The following is a 24,837-nucleotide window of genomic DNA, read 5'->3' on the forward strand; positions in this document are numbered from 1 at the left end:
TAAATTTTGTAACTTGAAAATGATTCAATAATTCTCCAACTCATTTCCAAAAGTTTGTTAAGAGTAGTAATTATATTTATTACAATTAAAAATAGATGAGTTGAGTTTTGAATCGCATAGAATAGTTGAGTGTATGGACGTCGATAAATAACCCGGTATTCGAGTCTTATCACGAGAACACAAAAGACAAAAACGTATAAAAATATTAAAATAGTAATAGTTTTGTCTTGTAATCACAAATACACACTTTCAACATCAAAAGATTCATAAAATAACAAGAGAAGAAATAAGTAGACAAGAGAAAACAATAATAGATTTCTTCCTAGAAAGTATATGGAGAGGTCCATAAATTGGGTATGACCATTACCAACTGGTGATGAAAATAAAACGGAATGAAAATTACAAACAGACAGAAGAGCACAGAAGAAAACAGTGGATAAAAACATCAGATGTTATAAATTAGAAACTACGAATAAAATGAGATAACAAGAAAAGATAAGAGGAAAAATTAAATACATCAAGAGAAAGTTTAGAAATATAATAATACATGCAGCGGAAAAAAATGTGCAACGTCAATAGTTAGCAAGCAACATAAGAGAAAAAGTTGGTGGTCAGAGACCATAAAAGATGAAATTAAAAAACTACAAATATGGTGGAGATACCTAACATCCAAAGCACAATCAGACGAAAAATACAAAAAAGAATGAATAGAAGTTAAGAGATTAGTTAAAGAACAATCACACAAAAGTCATGGCGAGAATTTGGAGAGAACATGACTAACGTCTACAAGGAAAATCAAAACCTATTCTTTGGTGCCATTAAAAACACCAGAAGAACAAGTAATCATGATAAGAACCCACTCATCAATATAAAAGATACACAAAGAGATATAAGAACAAACTAAGATGATATCATGGGAAGATGGAGACAATATTTTAGAGATCGGATAGGAACGAATATAAATGAGACAGAAACAAAGAGAACAAAGTTGAAATATACAACAGGCAATACAGAAAATGAAGGTACCAGAAATAGGCCAAATAACGACAGACATATTAAAAGCCACAGAAAGAGAAATAACAGAGATACTAAAAATCATACTGAACAAAATATATGATACAGAATAAGCGCCGAAAAATTTGGAAAATGACACCAATATACAAGAAAGGAAACATAAGAAACTGTAAAAATTATAGAGGAATCGCATTACTAATGAACAGCTTTTGATAGAGTCAATAGGAATGGGAACTTCTAGAAAACAGAGATATAGAAGAAAAACTCATAACTGGAGTAAACGTTTTAAATAAACAGACGCAAAACTATGTAATTAGGTAAGCAGTATCAAATAGCTTCGAAGCCAGAAAAGGTGTGAAGCATTATTATTTACCATATTGTTAGATGAAGGAACAAAAAGACAAATTAAACAGTCGGACATTGGAAAATGGAAGACATTAAAATATCGGAGATGCTGTACGCAGATAACATGGTAATAATGGCAGGAGAGGAGAAAACCTTGAATTCAAACTTGAATGAATATTAAAATATACGAAAAAAGTCAATGATACGCCAAAAGGAAAAGCTACATAAGATTAACTTATAAGAATCAAATATAGAGCAGGTCAAAAGCTTCAAGTACCTTGGCACGACACTAACACAAGATGGAAGAATGTAACAAGACATAAATGAGAGAACCGGTCAGTAGGAAGATTCTTAAATGCAATTGAGACATAGTTTCTAGCCAAAAAGAAAATTCCAAAACAAAATGAGATTTTTAAGGAAAATAGATAATAAATTAAGATACGACAAAATAAAGAATAACACGATAAGAGACAATTTGAATTGAAGACCAATCCAAAAAAGAAGAAGGACAATTGAGATGGTTTGGCCATGTTATGAGAATGAGAGAAGAATGAATTATAAGGAGAATATGTACAGAAAAAATAAAGGAAGGCCGAGGAGGAGCTGGACAGAAAATAATAAGATATCAAGGGAAAATCGAGGAATAAGATTGAAGAAAATTGAACAAAAGACAGAAGATAGGAGAAAATGGAAACTGCTGTGGAAAAAGGAGCCCACGTAATTATTCAACTCTTACACCTGAAAATGTAGAAAAGCTGCAGAATTAAGTAAAGTGAGTGAAAACAGACGAACTAGGACATCTCGTATACTATTTTACACTTAAGGCGTAGTTATATGGAGCAGCAGGTGCGTTGTTCCAATTATATACGGAATTATGCTTCCAATTTATACGAATCTATCGAAGTATCTATATTCCCTATAATCAAATGCAGAAACTACATGTATGTATTATTTTAAATAATAGATATGTTTGTAATCATTGTCATGTGCATTCTATTCACATCCCTTCTAAGTCAGGAATATTTTAATACACTTTGTGTTCAATATAATCAAAATATCACAGCTTGCGGCGGATATAACCTGTCTTTTGATTACACGCCGACACACAAGCGATTGTTGTATTTATAATCTTTATTGTTTAATGGACCATTGGTTTTGAGTAACTGCTTTTAACTTACAACTCGATTATCGGTAGAACAGGTTGTCGACGCCGACTGTAATCATTAGATCAGATTAAAGTAGTAGAACAAATGACGAATTGTTCGAACAAGAATGCAGAGAGAAGGTTCCGATGGAAGTGATCATATTGGTCGTTTCATTATTTATTGTGGGCATTCCATTTTATTTTGAATGATTGAGTATGATGAATTAATCACTTTCAAATTAACAGTTAGTGTAGTAGTACGATATTTCAGAATGCTTCCATCGACTCTGTCGTAGCCTTTTCAATATATGAAATGGTTTCCTTTCAGTACATTCTTTATATTCTGTAAGAAGGTGCACCAAATTTGCTGATGCGGATGCGAAAAAATAAGAAGACTTCTAGCGTCCAAACACTCAAGGGATTCAACTAAATCGTCGGTGTATTTTTCATGTCGTTTCATTCTTACATCATTTTGCAGGCGATACTGTACCCCCGTTTGCAATTCGGAATTTGCAGCTCTTCCTACAGTCGCAGAAGAAAACAATTACTTTGAATTTGATGTTCCACTTTCGTCTTGCACTAAAAACTCTGAATTTTGGTATCAGATTCATAATTATAGACCCTGTATCTGTAATAATAATCTTGGCATTGAGATCTTGAATTTAAACATTTTGTTAGCTGATGTGACACTTTCTTTCCAACTTGCAGACACTGCATACACGATCATTTTAAAACGTTTATAGTATCAGATTGACAAGTTGGAATGAATTCAAACTTGTAGGTAATTGCTACTGTTGAAATACATTCAATGTATACCATTACTCATAATACTTTTTACAAAACGCCGGAAAACTTGCTAACTCCAGGTAGTTGAAATTAATCAACTGCGAATTTAGATTGTATGTACAACTGAATATGACCCGGACGATCTCAATAACTTTATTGATGGAATTAGTCAAAGAATTAGTATGATGAACGCAAAATTCATAAAGAATTTAGTTTCAAACTATTTTAAAAGTTAGAACAGAAAGTAGAGGAAGTTCCAAATACAAACTTGATGATTACATCGTCATTTTATGGTCTCAAAATAAGGTAACGTGTAAAAATTGCCGAGAATATATGTGATTCAATAGTAAAAAAAAGATACATCAGAGCAAATATCAGTTAAGAATTAGTTAAGGGCTCAATATTTTACAATGCAAAAAATGCACAATCACTTACCAATTAAAATCAAATCGATATCATCTTTCCCTGCATTCCGCAATCATTTGAGTGAGTTTTAAGAAATTTTTGACAATAAAACATTTCTCTCTCTCTCTCTAATTTGTTGATTAATCGGTGATAAACAGCAGCAATAAAATTTGTAGTGAAATATTCTATTTTAACCAAAATATTTTATTTCCAAAGGGCATTTTTGTTATGTATTCCATTACAGTTGGCAGTTGATAGCTGGCTTAATTCAACAAATAAGGAATTTATCCAGTTTTTGCATTATATGACCACATACCTCTATTATCAGAGTCAGATCTAAGTTCAAAATTGAGCAGATACGTAATGTTTTCAATGACCCAATACTGCGTGGAAAGAGGAAGAGTGAAATAAATATAATTAAAAAAAACGCGTATGAAGCACATCAAACTAAAATGTTAAAAAATTTTAAAATAAGCTTAAAACAATAATAAATGAATAAATAAAAGAAGCTTTGGGGCCTCGATGTACGAGAAATATGGAAGAAATCGCTTTACACTTTTTATCACAATAATACTAATATTTTTCATTCATTATTGTCTCAAATTTATTTTAAAAATTATTTTAACATTTTTTTGCTTCCTAGTTTTCTATGCTATGGAAACGTGTTTTTTGGTTTTTTTAAACTATATTTATTTTTCATTTCCTAGTCAGATTTATTGTTAAGAATAAAATGTTTTTCTTCAAGTTTCAATCATTAGTATTTTAAATCTGTAACAGAGGGTGCACGGATATAAAATTCTTCTCAAACAACATAATAACATTTAAGTAGTTTAAGAAAATTTGCAATGATAATTCTTTTTTTTTATAGACTCCAGTTATAATTACAATCTAACCAAAGTAGGATATTGATTCAGTTGATTTTAATCACTGTACCTGCTGCTGCAACTTTTGACTACTTCTTTTACAGAAGGTACTTGAAGGTCTTTTTCTATAGTTGCTGATGTAACACACCATGGAGCATTTAATATAGCTCGAAATATTCTATTTTGAAACCGTTGCATTATTTCTAGGTTGGAATTGATTGCAGTCCCCTACAGGTGGAAACCGTGAGTCCAAATTAGTCTTGTACAACACTAGTTTGTCAGTTCAGATTTACGGCCAATCATCCAATACATTTTTTTAAATTTAATTCCAAGTTGTTTCCTTTTCATAAATATATGTTTTTGCCAAGTTAAACGTCTGTCAAGATGAGCACCCAGATTTCTTTCACATCGTGAAAGGGATTTGAACTCACGACTCCGAAGGTTGACGCTTTTGTCCGCTCGGCTAACGAAAGCAATTAAAGTGGTGGGATATACTAACAGTAATAAGGCAGTCAGTCCAAAGGAGAGTTACAAACAAGCTTACAAAGCCACATATACTTGACTACATAAACTTGTAAAGATTTTTACTATTTTTACTGATAAATCATTTATCAAATAACCTCGATTGTGTTAAACGCTAAATTGGAAATTATGGTTCTTCTTGTACCTTCTGTTTAGAATCAGATTATACAGATAGAGGTTAGCTTTTTGATTCCTACTCTTTTTTTCTGGCACTTTGACTAAATAGAAAACAATTTTCTCTCATTAACGATTTTTCTCAAAACTTTTGTATAATTCTATAGCATTTATAAAGAAAATTTATTGCTACAGGTGAATGCCGAGCAGCTCTAGGCATGGAAGAAGGACGGATACCTGATCATGCAATATCGGCTAGTTCTTCTTATGAGGCTAAATCAGTAGGACCACAAAACGCCAGGTAAGTTCTATATTGACACCCATTTCTAAACTTAAATTTTTCTTTTGTTTTACTTCGTGTATATGTAGCATTTTTTAGGTATTTTCTTTTTAGGTATTCATTGGCAGCTTTCTCGTTACCATGTTACTATTTTTTGCATTTGATTCCGTTTCAAGAATTTTTAAATTTTTCATAATTGAAAGTATGTTTTTCATATATCAGCAAATATCAGACAAGTGACAAAAAGAGACCTTAGTACCTCTTTACATATTATATTTTCTCTCGATATCGCCCAGTTTCGAAAATATTTGGAACTGAGGCGAGCAGAATAGATTATGAGTGCCGCGTTTAATTACACAGCACAATAATATGAATATTTTTTCAAAATCGGCACGTAAATTTTATTTTTTTTAATTTATTTATATTCATGGTAGTATAACAGTTTGAAATGTTGGAAGGTTGTAATCTGGTTGACGTCTTATCGTCTGCTGTCAATGAAGCGGAAGGCAGATCCGTTATCTCCTTGGTATTCTCCTTTCTTTGTAATCATTGAATCTGTTTTTCATAACTTTAGCCAAAACTTTGGACACCACATCAAGAAGTGATATCCCTCTATAATTTTCACATATACTTTCATCTCCCTTCTGGAATATTGGACATATTAGTCCATCTCTCTGGGATTTCTTCTTCATTCCAAATTTACACTCTTATGGATCACTTGGCTCCTCCACGAGCTCCTCATTTTCTATTTCGTCTCTTATATATTCTTCCTGTTCCGGTTCTTCTTCTAATAATTACATAGTTTCTTAAACTTTCTTCAGCGTTTATAAAAAAACTCTAGAAGTGTGTCCGAAAATTGGATATTTCGATTAGGTTAGGAAAAGTTAGCTAAAGGATTATTTTCCTGTAAAATTGACCATAACGACAACCTAAATGGAAAATTTAATAAGTACCAAACTGATTATAATGATACTGAAGATATTTGGTTAGAATTTGGACAGGTAGTTTATTACCAGCTAGGATAAACATAAAGCAAAATGAATGTTTAAATCCATAGATAGTGCTGTATCATTAAATTCTGTTTCTAGAAGGCGGTGTTAGGTGATTCCCCAAAGAAGTATGAAACGATTTGAGATTTGAAATTTTACATATAGGTATACAAAATTTTCCAAAAGCAAAACAACAATTACTGTTTCTTATAGCACTAGCTTTAGAATGGATGATGTTACCTATTCCTGTTTGATGTTACCCATATACAACTATTACCACTTCACTGGAGGAAGCTACTATAAAATATATCGAATTGATATATTTCCCTATTTTTTTTTCGTAAAAAATATATTTAATATGATGCATCCTGTGAATCTAGTGTATCTTTATTGTTGAATGAAGGAAATTGTTGCAATCAAAATGATCGGTATCGATATGGTTTAATTAAAGTTCTTAACCTTTAATGTTTTATCTACTTCTTTATTTTCTATAGTCGAATAACAAAATACGAAACAGCTATCTTGCTTAAAATTTTATTCTGAGCTTTTCTATTCTCTTCATACAAAGCCTCTACAGCTATTCAAATATTTGAATATCGGCAGTAACCAAGTTTTTACACAAAACATTTAATCTACTATCGTCTGTGGCCCGCGGTAACGGAAAATAAAATCTTCTCCAAAAAGAGGGATCTTGTCAAAATTTAAATTCAGACAGAGATGGTCTTGCAATTTAGTTATATGGCAAACAGCCCTTCGTTCTGAAGCGTCAATTATATAGGTAAAATATAGATCTCATTTGATATCGTTTATATAAAATAAGATTCATAATTTGTAGTCATTGGGGGCCAGATCTGGACTATAGGGTGGATGAGGAAGCAGTTCGAAGTCTGATTCGTTCAATTTAACCATCTTTGTCATCGATTTGTGAATCGTTGCATTATGAAACAGTGGTTTTTTCTCCCATATATGAAACCGTTTGTTTTCGATATTTACTTTCAAACGATTGTCTCTTCCTTATGTAGATAATAGATCAACAATATTAAATGCACATCCCAAAATACTCAAACCATAATCTTCACAGCTGGGTTGTGCCTTCGGACGTGGTTCACCGGCTGTAGTCCACTCAAATGATGATCGTTTTGATTTTGAAGGGAAGTGATGGATCCAAGTTCCATCTGTTATCACATATCGACGCAAAAATCTGATTTATTATCTGGAAACATGTCCAAACACTGCTCTGAATCATCACAACGTTGTTGTTTTTGATCGGCTGTGAGTAAACGCGGCACCCACTTCGAAAAAAGCTTTCTCGTGATCCAATGTAATAATTGTAAACACACTGTCTTCTGATATCTTTACTGCCTCAGTTATCTCACGCAATTTCAATTTACGATTAGATATTACCAATTTGTAGATATTTTTAATGTTTTCGGGAGTAATCACCGCAATTGGACGACCAGAACGTTCACCATTATTGGTGTCTGTACTACCACGTTTGAATTCATCAAACCAATAATAAATAGTTCTTTTCAATAAAACAGAGTTCGGATAACATTTTTGAAGCTATTGCTGAGCTTATACAGTATATTTGTCTGCCAAAAATCAATGATAAATTAACACACAAAATTGTTTTGAAAATAACTAAAGTAGCTTGACTTAAATGACTGTCACTATTTTCTGACTAATCGAAATGTCATGAAATTCAACACATAGTCTTTTGAAAGTTTGTACTTCATAAACCTCATATGGGTTTCACAATAGTAGTGTCATCTGTGTGTCAGTCATATGATTTATCGAGTATGTTAAATAGAGATGTAGGAGACAATAAAATATCAATTCGTATGTTTTGAATATATAATTAATTTAGTAGAAAAGACTTCTACGTAATATTGAAACCGATAGGATAATAGCTGGAGAAACTTTTGAAGGAACAGCTTAACATCTTTTTGGAAATGTTCAATTGGAAATTGTTCAGATAATTCTTTGATTTCACCAATTGCAAACGAAAATTCTGACTTCTGATTAAATAAAATGTCTGTTTTATCTTAACTCAACGTTTTATTCTCATATACTGAAGTAAAATCGTCGTCAAAAAAATATATATAGAATATTGTCTATTTTCTTCTATAAGGTGAAAGGATTTATCCACTTACCAATAAAAACCGTTCAAAGTGATATCTATCTGTTATACGTGACAACAACAGCTAGATTTAGTATTTTGAGGTTGATACTCATAGTTCAAATTATATACGTACAAATTATGTTGAGGATGTCTTTTGAATAAAAACGAAACAACTACTTAAAAACTTAATTCTCATAAAAACTTTTTCATATCAATATATTTTCGTGTACATATTTATAACCTATTCACGAGTCAAAGCCACCTCTGTGTACTTCTTATCTTTTCCTCGTTCATTCTTGGTTTCTTAGACAATATTTACTCGCTTTAAGAGAAGGGGAAATATATCCGGCCTCACAGCGGTAAAAGGTCTAAAAAGATACCGTGGGGGAAGAACTGTGAGGATATATACATACATGTTGTTTCTTTTCAATGCGTTTTCGATATTGAAATTTAATATTTCGAAAATAAGGTCTGCCGGTTTACAAAGAAGAAAACAACTACTTTCCTGGTTATAATACCTTAATGAATATTGAATTACATCTCCTCCGAAGATCGTTATGTTCATCGAACTTTTTGTCGATATCAACATTTCTAATTAACTCAATCAGGTAGATGAAAAATAGAGTCCTTAAAGTTTCTAATCCAATATATCATGAAATTTACAAATTTTGTTTGTGAAAACTCATATTCTTCATGTTTTGAAACGAATTCTATATAATACATCTGATATTCACTTCGGCACCACTTGTCTTACCGTCTAACACTAATTCTCACCTATTTATACACATTCAACCTTTATAAAATCGGTCACTTCTTAACCTTCGGAAACTTAAAACAATATATCAAAATCAAAAATAGAACACCATCCAATAAATTACCTAACATAGTTTATAAAATTCTTTGTTTGAATTGAGATAAAAAATACATTGGTTACTCAACGATCAGATAAACTCTTACAAAGTGAGGACAAATTATTCCCTGATTCATGATTGTCTCATACGTTTTCTATGAAGATTTTTCTATAGATTATGGATCTGCCAAACTGAAAACAACTACCACAACGTTTGTTTTTAGAATCAAAATATATTATACTGATTACACTGTTTACACCAACACTCACGATTACTCTGTTTGACGTGCGTTTCGATAACCAAGTTACCGTTTTCAGATATTCGGTATGAATATCGCCAACGGCTCAGAAACTCTCTCCGTCAAAGATGAAATAACCAATGAACACCATGGAGTGCATTAACCCCCATTACTACATTGGTCAAACAAATCGATGTATTTCCGCCAAGGCGAAGAAACACTTGTTGTCTATCATATCAGACACATAATCGATTTCAATTGAACCAAAATTTTCGCTTCATTTCGCTCTTTCAAGTCCAGAATAATTCGAGAAGCTAACGAAATAGAAAAACGTGCAAACTTTCTAAAGACAAGTGAAGATAGCCAGATATTGCCGTCAACCTGGGAACATCTTTTGAATCCGCTTTCTTATTATGCTCCAGATCCACCAACTCTTCTAAAATCCCCTGAGAAGCCCAATTCCACACATTTAATACCTCTCCTGCCAAAAATATACTTCCCATGCGCCTCAAAAAGACAAAACTCGCCAATACGTCTCCTATAATTACAAGGTTCAGGTAATTAACTCACCAGTTAGCTCTAGACCGACAGTGTTAGTGCTAGTGTCCTCAGTGTTCTCGATGATAAGTATATTACCTTATATTTAATTGTTTTTTACTTTTTTTGTTTCAGCTTTCCATTTCCTGGGTGAAATTCAAAGTAAGGGGCATATTGAGCCTTGGAATCAACCAAAAAGAGGTGATTCGTTGCGTGGAGTAGGCAAATTGAGACCACGGAATCGGATCACTTCTTGCCAATAAACGAATCCCTCCCCCTATCACTATCTAATAGCTTTAAAGAGGAAGCCGAAACGTTTTTTTTTTCAGCTATCCATGACCTTTTTAGATACTTATGGCAATACCCTAACTCAGTAATACCCATCTTAAATTTACGGAAAGCTTAACAAAAAGTATTTTGTTAAAATCGGTTCTTAAATTTAGATCCATCGAAGATCAATTCTTCTTGGTCATATTAGTAACAACATTTAGTCCAAAAAAGCATATATCACCTATAAATAATGAGCTACCACAACCTAAATTTCTGAAATAAGTTCAACTGAAAATAAATTGAAATTTTTGTGGCTCCATTTCAAAACTAAATTAATTCGAGAATATTTCAACAAAAAAATTCTACCTTCAGATAAAATAGTAACCTGAGTAGAGTATATGCTGAAACAAGCCCGAGCGTCCTATTTTCTTGGTTTATAAATCAAAAAGCACTTTTCTAACGATCCTGGAATCCAGAACCGTATTTATTTCTACGGCAAAATTCTATTATTTCTTTGGAAATGTAAATGGCTATTTATACCGACGACTATTATGATTTAAAGTTATATGCCTTTATATTATGTCTTAGTTGGCATAGACTTGAAAAATTATTCATTTTCAAAAAAAAACATGCATTGAACAGTCGTGAATAAATGGGGAAGAACCCGCCTTTCTGTAGTACACCATTAACGTCTACAAGTTAAAATTTTCTTTTTCTTTATTACACAAATGAATTCTAACTAATTGAGACTATTGAACACTGTGATAATGCAGTCTGTACCTCACGGGGGCTCATTGTAAACATTCTCATATTGATTATAATAAAATGAATGAGTCGGTAATATATATATATATATATATATATATATATATATATATATATATATATATATATATATATATATATATAAATATGTAGCGGTATCTGATATGAGCTCCAACCTAATGTTTGGCAGTCAATTTTGAATATATACTACTAAAAATAATTTTTAGTAGTAGTTTTTTTCATCATCTTCTTCTTCATTGTACGATAGGACTTAATGCTGTGTTTGCATCAATGATTGCCTAGCTGCAGCTGGGATGATGAAGACCAGCTTTCATACCATCTTGTAGGTAGTCATCCTGGTGGTCGGGATTTATTCGGTTGTTCTTCATTTGCAATCTTCGTAACCTGTCATCTTACTGTTTTTTTTTTCGTTTTCATTGAATACAGCAAAAATATATTCTGCGAACCCCTAGGAGTAACAAAGTAACAAGTTTTTTCAAAATGGTTTGCTATAATCGGTGATATACGACTGCCTATTGCATTTGGGTTTAGTCACAATATTCTCTTTGCGAAATGAAACTTAGGCTACAGTAAATTCTCAACATATCGTAGTGTCTGCCAAATTTGAATATTAGGAAGTAATGAAGTAGTTTCCACACCATCATGAGGTACAGAAAGTGGCGCGTTTTTTTATCGTGTTTTACCCAGTAGACCTAATCCACATCTGACACACTATTTCAAAATTTAGTTCAATCTCCGTCGTGTCATTGTTGTTGACGGGCCAGGTGTTTTCATCGTCTTCAGCACTGATTGAAATACCAAGACGGAAGTTTCTTCTGTATCATCAGCGATGGGATAATCAGTTACAGTACAAATATTTAGTATGGATATGCTTTTTCTTTAAAATACGTTGGAATGGAGTTATTATATCGAAAAACTGCTTTTAGGCCTCTATTTTTTCAACCAAATGATTTTACTAGTATGCATTTGCATTTAAACAGAATATTCTTCAAACCTCTCTTGACATAACACGTATTACTGCAGTAGATAAAGCTCCATAATCTTTATCTTTAATAAAATCTAAGAATCTGCTATTCGGAACGATGGGTCTGCTTAATGGTCCCTCCACACTTTAGCGAGAATCTCGCTGAGTATCTTCACGAGATTCTCAGTGAGAACGTAGTGAGGACTTCTTTTGGGTACACACTCTCACAAAGTTCTCACTTCAGTTCTCACTTCAGTTCTCCGCTCGATAACTAAGGACGCTGAAGTGACTGCGGCAAGTTTATTGTTGTGCGCATTTGCATATTATAATTATGCGTATATTGAAGAGAAAAGAATGATTAAAAAGAAATGGCGAAAAATAATTCAAATCGGCGACTTGCTCGTTACTGAGAAACATGGGAGTGTGGATTCAATCTTCTCGTCTGTTCTTACGTTCTCGCGTTCCTTTCTCGCGCTGTTCTCCATCTTTGCCGGAGAACGCCGGGGAACAGCGCGAGAACTTGAGAAAAATACGCGAATCGGTTCCACATTCGCATTTCCCACATGTTTCTTTCGTTCTCGAGAGATTCTCGCGAGAGTGTGGAGGGGTCTTAAGAATGAATTTTTCTCTACGTAAGAACTATCCTCGTACTTAAAGATTAGTTAAATCAGTTCAGCTGTTCTCGAGATTTACGCTTAGCAAACACATTCAGCGATCCATTTTTATATTATAGATTACTTGTAAGCGTTTATTTCAATTTTCTATTACATATCGATTATCTTCTTTGCTTCATTAGTTTATTCAATTATAAATAGACATGAATGATACCTATGTAATGTAGAAAAGTCAGTACGAACTTTTCTATTACTGCTCTGTCTTGTCCTGGTTACAGCATTGCGTTCTTCTTTTTCTCTCGCGGAAAAGCATAACTTTATTATAGTCTTTTATTTGAACGGCATGTTTTATGAGAATATATTTCGATATATAAACGAGTCAGTACTCAATTTATGTCTAACACTGTATCAAGGTTGAAAAATTACGTGAAATTACGTTTTCTAAAAAACGAAAAAATGTCGTTTGAGGTAATATTTTACATAGAAATGCCGGCAGGCATTTCATCTTATTTCATCGACTATGAATATTTCATTTATATTCGAAAGAAAATGTGGAAAATGTTGTAACCTGTACCCCCAAATTACTGTGTTCCTTATATTGATCTTACTGTGTACTTTCTATAATTAAAACAGAATCATCTCGAATGGGCTGTGAAAATATGAGATTTTGTGTGGTGATTAATTGTGAGATTTTTATTAAATGAAGTATCTTGGATACCTATCAGAGGAGAGAAAGAAAATTTGAGGATTATATCGTGGGATTAATACAACAACTAGCTATCTAAAAAAATCATTTTTCTGGGAAATCTGATGAAAAAAATCGATATTTTCGACGATTGTTAATTTTAGCCTGCTTTTGAATAATGTGTTGTTATTGTGTTTGTTTTCAAAATAAACAGTACTTTTTACTGAACTCACTATTTACACTAACACTCACAATTACAATGGACTCATTTCTAAATTTTCCGGTCTTATGAAAACAACAGGGCACCGTCCCCTTTGGGTACTCATGATGAGGAGTACAGCTACAAATTAATATGTGCACACTTTGGACCTCCTCTACCATGGTTATTAGTTATCTTAGCAATTCACTTTGGATTTGAACACATGGCCTCGAAGGCTTTGAAGCACTTTCCAGATATTGCCGTAGGTGGATCGATTTTGAAATTCGTTTTTGGTTACCAGGTAGAAACTTACCAGTGAATAATCTCCGGGAGGAGTGAATAAATGATGTTTTTCTGTATTGATTCCATAATTAGCTTTCTCGGTACCTCTGTATGCACAAAGCAGGGTCTCCTTCGAACGACGCTAGTAGATTTTAGTCGATTACTTTCGGTTTTTATTAAGGATCTTGCTTATGCGATAGATGATATCATTTTTTTTATTAAGTACGGACCTTCCCAGGATTTTTGTAATTTTGGAGAAGATCCTTTTCTCCTCGTCTCCAAATAGATTTTATTTATCAATGTAATCTACTTCAAGAGCAATACAATCATTACAACGCTTCTCTAACTTCTCGATGTTGTGTTTGTAGAAGGATTAGTCTTTTGCCTCAAAAAGGCATCAGTTTTAGAAATTCTTTCTTCATTTGAGCTGAATTTCTTACCCGCTAGAATTATTTTGAGATCTGCGAATAATTAGTAGTTACTGGGTGCCAGATTTGGACTATACGGGGAATCGGTGCATTGTCTTGATGAAACAATAGTTTTTTTTTCGACATTTGATGCCAATTCTATGTAGTATTCGCAATTGATCATCTCTCCCTTTTGGAGATATTCGATGAAGAATATTCCATGCCAAGATCCCAAAATACTGAAGCCAATACAGTTTTTTCTTTTCCATCAAGAAGCAATGATAAATTTACACACGGAATTGTTTTGAATTCATTGTTTTGAAAATAACAAAAGTAGCTTCACTTAAATGGCTGTCACTTTTTTCTGATTAATCGAAATGTCATGAAATTTAACACATAGTCTTTTGAAAGTTGGTACTTCATAAACGTCATATGGATTTGACAATGACAGCGCCATCTGTGTGTCAGTCACACGACTTATTGAATGATGTATTATTTATCACTTCCAGTTTTTAGTATATTTGGAACGATTTATTCTATTTTTTAGTTGTTCCTAAGTAATTTTCCCATTCATTTTTTATTTATATTTTAAAGTGACCATCTTCAGTAAATTTTAAACAAATAGTACTTTAAACAGAAGAGTATCCGATATACTGTTAAACAAGCTACAGAGGAAATATTGTAACTTCGAAGCTTTGAGCTCTGTTCAAATAGAAACCCCCTAGTGAAAATACCACACCACAGCTATAGACCGAAAACGGATAATTTGAAATTCTCCGAATACTGAACCGTAAACATTTAATAGCCATGGTACCGGAATATTCAGAGTGCATGACTTTGAAAAATATATAAAAATGTTCAAACTTTTGTGCGATTAACTCGTGACTAGCTAGTACCTAGTTTATGGACCTTGTGCAAACGATGGACACAAAATATACCAAAAATTTTACGATTACTGTATTATTATCAGCATTGAAAATAATCATTGTTTATTGATTATATAGTCATGCCTCGGTCAGGATCAGCATAATTTCCATAAGATATTATTTTAGATATATCCTTTTATATAAAGGAAATGCGTGAAATAAATATAATATCGTAAAACTTTTTTGAGTCTAGATATCATAACATTCATTTTGAATTGTGATTTAAGAAAATGGTTTCACTCGTATTTGGCTTCTCAAGCTAAGAAAATTTGTTCTACTACATTTAAAATATTTTCTTTATGTTTAAATTCATAGCACATTTCAAGTGATCTGCCCCTCTACTATAAATACGTGAAAGGTAAAGAGTAAAAGTATTCAGATGTTTTTTTTAAGGTAGCATTTGTTTGTTTCTTTCGAGAGGGGTAAATCTAGACAATTTTTTATCCAGACGTAGAAGGGATGTTCTATGGATGAAAAAGTGCAGATTACATTTGTCATTTAAATGGGGTTACGATGAGTCATCGAGAATATATGCGGGAGTTTGGTTTGTGATTGCATGTTGGGGAATGGTGCCGGTGAAACGAATTTTAAACGATATAGACTAGAGGTAACATAGGGAGAATTAGATAGACAAATAAGTTTTTAAATGTAGAAAAATTATTTGCAATTGCTTGTTTCTAAAGTAACGATTATCTTTTTTACAAAACTGTGACAAGAATTAGATCTTAAATTTGGAACTTTAGAAAATCTAATAGAATATTTATAGTTCGTCCAATATCAATATCGCAAAAAATGAAAAATAATGTTTACTACCTGTACTACCTATACTAAACAAACCGTTTGTCCACGTGGTCTACCAATGAAAACATAGAATCTTAAACATAAATGCATTTCTACTGGCAGAAATTGTCGGAAAGCGTATGTACACAATTTCCTCGAAATATTCCTCAGTATATTTAGATATACAAACATAGTAAGTTATTTTGAATATATCCGAATGTTTAAAAACAGCGAATATTCAGCAATCTGATAATGCATCCATAATAAAAATCGCTGAATTAACTGAAATGAATAAATTTTCCATTCATCGAGTAGTCACAAAAGGGGTTGCCTTTAAATTTTGAGTCCACAGCTTCTATCACGTTAATTTGAAATATTCGATTTAAGTATATTTATTATTAATCTATTGCAATTCGACGATTCATGAAAAGTATTTTCACAGCTGTCATAATCTATATATAATATAGCGAAAATATTTATCAACTGAAAGTAATTGTTTCATTAGAATTGGTGTGTATCATATTTTGTTTGTTTAAACTGGACATTCGAGTTCGAATAATATTCAGTTGATAGCAAAATGTGGCCAAATCAATTTATATTGAAAATATATTCAAATAAATGAATTGAATAGGCTTTGCATATATCTTAATAAAATATGCGTGTCTGTTTATTCAGCATATAACAATTTCGACTTCCATCTGAATAAAAACAATGAATCGTTACAGGCATAAACTTTTTGGAAATTTGGAATTCTATTTAGATATAGGTTTACGTAAAAAATGGATAATAAAACCCAAAATTTATCAAATTTAGGAAGTAGGTAGTTAAGTTCTCTCCGATCATTGACATTGTAAAGACATACCTCCGAAATTCTAAGAAAAATAAAATAATCTTAAAATTAAAAAGGTATTTAGTTTTTTTTATAAATACCCTGTTACCTTATCCATAATCCCAACAACAAATGGAAATATATAATTATTAATAATTATTTACGTCTCGCTCTAGGAAATTATTTGAACTATTTGTAAATTTTAGGAAAGCATTTGACTCTTAAACATAGATTATCATGGAACAAATTATTTCTTCTTAACTTGGAAGTCTATGGTGTTAAAAAAGTCTTTTTCTATAGAAATAAGAATATTAATATGATGCCGATGATCTAGTATTATATGCAAAGTTTTAAATAGAGCTTTGAGGTTTTAGATTGAAAAATTGAAGCTGGAAGTGAATCCCAATGAAATTAGAATAGTGGTTTTCCGTAGGTATGCTAATAAGGGTGGACAGCCACTATTGAGCACTTGAATACAAATGAACAATAGAATACAATTATTATTATTTATTAACAATTATTTAAATGCACAATTATTCAAGAAAATTTGCACAAAATGTTAAAATTTCAATTTATTATATAAAAAAAAATACAAATTACTGAATATACGTATAGATAAAATACAGATGGTTTATGCATGTCTACAATAGACATGTGTTTATGTGTTTCCGTAACCTAATATTCCCCATCATGGTTATATTTACTGACTGTAACATGATATAAACACCAGTCAAGTGTATTATTTCACAACTAATGAAGGTATTTTATTAATCAATATCATGTTATAATCATTTGATCTCCTAACGATTACGTGGTATTTACCTATGGAGTATTGTTGATAAAATATGGTTCAAAAAACACCTTTTTTCCACCTTAAACATATCTATACAAAAATGAAGGTTTAGTATGTAGAATAGTATTAAGATGGATAGTCTTTCACCATATAAGAAACATACCGTTAATGAGAATTTGTTATCACATTATCTAATGTAAATAGAAAATTACACATGTCTCTAAGGGCCGCTTAATCTAAAAATGTTTTCAATTATAATCTACGTAAAGACAGTCTGTATAGTTGATTTTACCAAAAGTGCCTGATAGTTTTTGCCAAAGCCCAACTAGTACAAAATTATATTTCAACGTTTATAGTAGCTACGAAGTTTATTTTTGATCTAAACGTCTTCGTGAGGCCTTAGAGACCTCTACGATTGTTTTGTTGAATATTCATATTAATATTCAATATCTTAATTCGCTTAAAAAGTTTATATCTATCCCAGCTTCCTCATGCTTCATTTCGTTGATTATACGTATTAATTTCTTTGAAACTCAAGATTTATGTTATACAAACTTTTATTTGGAAGGCGTTAGCCCAACCAATATAAAGGTTGAACTAGATTTCACTTTGGGTGAGATTGCTTATTCGTTATCAAATATAAAATATTGGGTAGCAGAGATTAAACGAAGCCGAACGCCCTGCGAAGATCAACATTGCACTGGTCGACCAAATCGAGCATAAGAAAGCTGTGTGCAAGATGGGTGCAGCGATTGCTCACAATGGAACCAAAGCAGCGCCGTGAAGATGTGAAGATGGACCCACGGATGAGACGTGGGTCCATCACTTCTCATTCGAAACAAAAGAAAAATCAAAACAATGGACTGAAAAGGGAGAACCGGCTCCAAAAATAGGCAAAAACCGTTCCATCTGCAGGCAAGGTCATGGTTTCATTTTTTTAAGATGCTCTTTGCTACCTCATGCACCATATTCATCCGATTTAGTCCCCTCGGATTTTTTTCATTTCCCAGACAAAAAATAGCTCTGTAGTCAAAGATTAAGAGCTCGACGATTCTTATCGAACTTACTGAACATCGGTGGGAAAAGTATGTGGAGCTAGAAGAAGATTACGTTCAAAACTAAATATAATTTTTTTCCAAAACTTTGGTGTTTTTTTTGTTGGGCCAGGTACTTATGGGATCAACCTCGTATTTTGAGAGTAAAATTGTGAGAAATAAATTTCTTAATGAGTGAAATCAAAATATAAATTCATAGAAAAGAGAAAAAATAATTATTATCCGATATAAGGAAAGCAAAAAAATAATTGAAGTTATGGATAAAAGTCGAAGAACGGTGCATTGAAATCAGTTGTATTTAAATTTTAGATCTTAAAGTCAATTCACAAAGCCTAAGAAAGTGCAGATTTATCAATTTCTGGAAAATGTAAATAAAAAATAAAATTCCATAGCTGTAGTCATGGGGAATTTGACACACGTCTACCACATGTACTCGTAGAGTTCCCTAGGGAGAATATCATGGGTTAACACATTTACAAAAGTCTAACGTATGAATTTCATCTTCAGCATGTAATCGTCACCATTTGAATATGATATTATTTTTTTATAAGACTCTACTTATTTTTGACTGAGTAACATTAAGTTCTCGACATACTTGTCTAGTGCTTATTGTAGGATTCATAGTAACAGTGTCAATAATGTCATCTTCTTGCGCTCCATCTACATGTCATTCTGTTCTTCCACTAGGAAAAATGCCTCCTCTCAAATAACTACAAACCGACTCAAATTATGAATGACTCGGAGTGCGATTATCAGGATATTCTTTAGCAGCAGCTCTACCATAGAGAACCCATAAACCAAAATTATGTCGGCATATTTTGTGGTCGAAAACTGATGTGACATTTTAAACGAAAGTAACAAAAGCTCTACCAAAGCTAATACAATAGTAAGTAATGTAGATACACATAGAAGAAATATGTATTCTCGTAGACATAAATAACGATGACAATGGGTATGACATATCAAGAAACGCCGCCCAACTATTAACGCTAATCTTGTTTTGAAAGACTTGTTATTATATTTGGTTCAGTTTATACAATGTATTATTATCTGATCATGTTGATTATTATCATTTATAATCAACACGCATTAACAAATACAAGAGGTTTTACTTTTCAATCAATTTTGTCTATTAATTCAAAATTGAGAAATAATTGATTCTGCCCTTAGATAAGTTGCAAAGTGAAAGTAAAATGTAGTTGAATTTATACATGCTTATTCGATTATGTTGTAGGTAATCATTTCTGTTCAAATACTCGAAATATATAGCATTTGTTTAAATTAATACCTTATTATGTGATACATCATTATAGTTCTATTTTTGGTTTAAAGTGCGACAACATTGTCGAATATATCGTTTTCATTGTATATTTATGTAGTTTGGAAATCACTTATTGCATTTGGAAATAAATTATACAGGGTGCACTATTCTATAAGAATTCCTAAATTGAGTTTTCCAAAGCCGGAATTTCTAAGTTAAGCTAATAAGTCGTATGCTTAATCGTAGTGTACTGCATCATGGAAAAATTTAATTAATCACCTTGTAAATTGATGAAGTATAGGATTTGACACTTTTTAGTAACCTCATGGTATCCCCCCTTGATGGGATGTACATATTATTATATTATAAAACTTTTTATGGATTGACCGGATAATGTCATTGAAGTTCTTGTCGAATATTGATCTTCAAATACTTTAAATATCATTTAGATAGCAAATACCTTACGAATCTACAGCACTGATGTTTCGCAATCAAATTTTCAACTCCTTCTCCCACCCTTTCATTCCACTTTTCTCTATTTCCTGTCAGAAACGATTGTCATTAAAGTTGGCAGCACGGTTGTTAATGAGATGCACATTAGCTGCCGGATTCGACGATTAATCAAGTTCCGATAATATCGGCAAAGAATTCGGTACCGGACAAGCAATCGGTAAACGGCGCATTGACATCAATCACATGAGTACAGTAGCGTCGATTTCATACATCCACGAAATTAAGTAAATGGGAAAAAGGAGTCATACATAAATTACGTCACACGAATTTCATGATTTTTCACACCTCCCCTCGTCTTTTTCACAGCTGGTTACATTTATGAGACTCTTCCCCACCCTAGTGTCTTCTTCTTCTTCTTCTTCTTCTTCTTATTTTAAGACTATGTCTTGTGTTTTCAAAGAGGCAGCCTAAGTTGTGACTCCGAGGACCAGCTCTCATACCAGCGCTTTGGTGGTCTTCCAGGCGGTCTACTTGTATTGGGTCTCTCTTCCTTTGCGATTTTCGCCAGTCGATCGTCGTCCATTCTATTGACATGATCTCTCCATGCTCTTCTTCTAGTTCTGGCCCATCTCACTATATCCGGAACGTCACACATTCTTCTAATTTCATTGCTCCTTATTCTGTCTCTTAGTGTTTTCCCTGTGATTGAGCGTAATGTCTTCATCTCGGTCGTTCTAAGAGTCCGCTTAGTAGTTGCAGTCTCCGCCCTCGTTTCTATGGCGTATGTCATTACTGGTCTGACACAAGTTTTATATATCCGTGTTTTGCTTTCGATACTTAAAAATTTATTCCTCCATATCACGGTTCGAAGGAATCCCGATATCCTAGATGCTGCTGTTGTTTGCGTTTTGACTTCTTGTTTCAAGTTCCTATTGCTCGTGATGTTAACCCCTAAATATTTAAAAGACATAACCTGCTCTACACTTTTATTATAAATTGCCAGTTTGCATCTTCTTGGTTCTCTCGCTATAGTCAAGGATTGTGTCTTTTGTATCGATATGATCATATTGAATTTTTCTGCAACTATTTCAAATCTGTGTAGCAGTTTTTGCAGATTATCCTCATCTTCGGATATCACAAACGCTTGTCAAAGGTAGACTATATGATTTAAAAAAATATGCCAGTAGGATTAAACATTATAAAAACGATAGCCAGTAAAAATCGGGGGGCTGACCAAAATACAACAATACACATATATACGCTTCCACTAAAAAATCGATATTAAAACCCTTGGAGACCATGAAAAACAGATGAAAGCTTACAATGCCTAACAATGCCAAAATACATACAGCACAACAAGACTGGACCCACCATTTTACGAAATAGTCAGAAGAAACCTACAACTCCAGTTTCCCAACCTTGGTTGGATTGATACCTGGAAAATCCATTAAAACTGATTAAACAACCCTTTTTAAAAGAAATAAAAAACTACCACAACCACTACATGATTTTCACTGACGCTTCCAAATCCTCAGACGGACTAGAAGCAGCCATCCTCCCTCCGAATACATCTTTAAAATTCTGTGACTTCTAGATAGATTGCAGAATTATATAATAAGCACTCATTCCTATAAGAGAATCAACAAAGTCTCTATCTCCAATATTAACTGATTGAACCAGAAATAGAGGACTTGTAAAATGAAGATTTTACGTTTGTATCAACACATTCCGATATAAAAGGAAACGAGGAAGTAGACCCGATCAGCAGCAAACTAACAGGACTGCATCCAAATAGATAAAGTTTCTTTTCAATACATGAAATGTATTGCTCCAACCAACATCAAAGAGACCACACCAAGTGAGAATATCAAGCTTACGCCTGGATCATAGCAATTTAAACCATAAAAATCTTCTAACACGAGCTACTAAAATGCGAAATCTGTGATGTAGAACTTAGTGTTTAACATATATTGAGTGTATAGAAAATTAAGACACAAGAAAGAAGTACGATGTATCAGTGAATGTAGCTCTAGGTGAAAACATTAACATAGAGAATATAAATGGTTATTTAAAGGACACTGGCTTATTTTTGTAATTGTAAATATTTTTAATTTGTAAATTGTAGTGAAATGTGAATGAGTCTTCTGTCGATAATGACTGTAGTAGTAGAAACGACTAGAAAAAAAAATGAAAAGTAATATTTTACGTTTTACTGAATAATGTTATATCAACAGTATAGGTATCAAATATGAAAAGAATCAGCAGGTGACTACTTAATACTTTGGAAGATGGAAGAAGGCAGATATGAAAAATGAATTTTTCTTTCCAAGCATTTCGCAGCATCCAGCTAATGAAGTAGGTGGGTATGGAAAAACAGGACCGAAATGGGTCCTGTAACTATAATTTTCTGCAGTAAGCCTCTGTTTGGAAAGATGCTAGTAAACTTAAGCCATGAGTTTATACCTAGTTTAGGAATATGTTTTGTGTACCTAATCATCATTTGAAATATCAATAAATAATTTAACAACATTTAACTGAATACATCCAATGAAAATGATTATTGTATTTGCAAAATATAAATATAAATATGGAGGTGACACCAACTTATAAAATTATTTATTTCCTAGAATTTGTACATCCCACAATTGATCACTCGCTACTTGGAAAATTATTATGTAGGTACTTCAAATGTCGAAGAAGGAAATTTACTTGTTTATCTAATTAAAATAATATTTAGTAGATATATTAAATACATTTCACTTATTCTCACTAATTTTAATGATTAGACAACTTCTTTAGAAAAATTGCTTAATAATATAAGACGAACTCCAGAGTCGTTATGGATCCATTGATGCATTTTGGTTTGGTTCTTTAAAGTTGTGGAGTATTTCATTCCAAACTACCCGAACTCACACACACACACACACGTGCGCGTGAAAAAGTCCATCCATCTAAGCATCTACCCCCGAAGAATACGAAGGACATTCCACCACATTGAGTTCTATAGGAGATTATTTTTTTGTCTCGAGCCATACACTTGGTCTGGACGTCTTAACGGGTGTGATTTCGCTGCCTCGGATAAACCCTTTCCAACCTTCTAATCCGAGTGGTTTTTCGCTTTTTTTACAGCTGTACCCGGTGTATAACTCGGCACATGCTTGTGAAGTGCGGAGCTAACTTGTCGAGGGTGTCCTCTTGTGGGTTGACTCGAAGAACATAGGATCTTTTTTTGTTTTTTATTGGTGTGTGGTAATGTGTTTTGTACTATCTGAATTTCATGAGATAGTAAACGTAAACGTTTAATGTGATGTTACTCCATGATTATAGATTTTCTCAAACCACTTAATTTGGACATCTGAAGAATTGTACGTAGTTTTGATATTTTCCTGGCCTCGAAAAAAGCTTTGCAGTAAGATTTTAAAATCTCAATGACACTTTTTTCACTATGAGAATATAATACTCGTAGTTTAGTAGCTAATACTCAAAATAAAATGATAATCAGTTACTTTGTGTTTGTATTATTGGCAATAAAAGCTATTATGGATTATTAATTAGGATCTGAATCAATACACTCACTCAAATCGTTGTGACCAGATTAATTTTTATAAGGAAAAAAATACATTAATATGTATTTGATTGAATGGTTTAAACCTTACAGATTCCGATCCTGTTCTTAGTGAACAATTCGTGATAACTGAATTTTCTCTTTTAAAAGGATTTCTTTGGCGAGAAATGATTCATCTCCAATTTACAACGTTTTTCCACTGTTTTTCGAACTCTTTTATGTTACTCTTGCATGTAGGACAAAAGAAGTGCTCTTGGGCCAGTGTTTTGTAACGGAATAGCATTGTAAGCAGATCGTGTTGATAATATCTGTTTTCTGTTAATTCAACACCTGGATTTTCCCTTGTTTTTCATACCATGAAAATGAAAAAAATAATTTTCTGATTGTTAACTGGTGTTTGTAGTGTTACCACTTTGAATGATGAGAATATTTCTTATAAATAAGATTTATGAAACTTGTTGCAGTTGTTATTATAATTTCATTATCAATTATAAATAATAATAAATAATGTTTTTACTATAAATACTGCCAGTACCACTACCAATATTGAATATGAATACATTCAAAGTATAAAAACAGTTCAATAATTTATTTTTCAATACTAAAACTGTTAAATAATGAGATTATCATCAAAGTGATACAGTTAATAAATTATGAATTATTCAAAACATATTCATTAAAGTTTGTTGTGTAAATTGTTTTCGAAATAAACTCCTGCTCATCATTTACTTTTTTTCAATAAAGGGGATGTTTGGAAA

General features: G+C 32.4%; 1 protein-coding gene across 1 annotated transcript in view; it reads left to right on the plus strand.

The window, feature by feature from the left end:
- Positions 1 to 24,837, plus strand: part of LOC130897334 (discoidin domain-containing receptor 2-like) — a 404,892-nt gene that overhangs the window by 89,141 nt on the left and 290,914 nt on the right. The window contains exon 3 of the mRNA XM_057806133.1: positions 5,389 to 5,494. Within this exon, the coding sequence (XP_057662116.1) occupies positions 5,389 to 5,494 (106 nt within the window). The remainder of the gene's footprint in view (positions 1 to 5,388; positions 5,495 to 24,837) is intronic.

This window comes from Diorhabda carinulata, chromosome 8 (genome assembly GCF_026250575.1).
Source record: "Diorhabda carinulata isolate Delta chromosome 8, icDioCari1.1, whole genome shotgun sequence".
Taxonomy (NCBI): Eukaryota; Metazoa; Arthropoda; class Insecta; order Coleoptera; family Chrysomelidae; genus Diorhabda; species Diorhabda carinulata.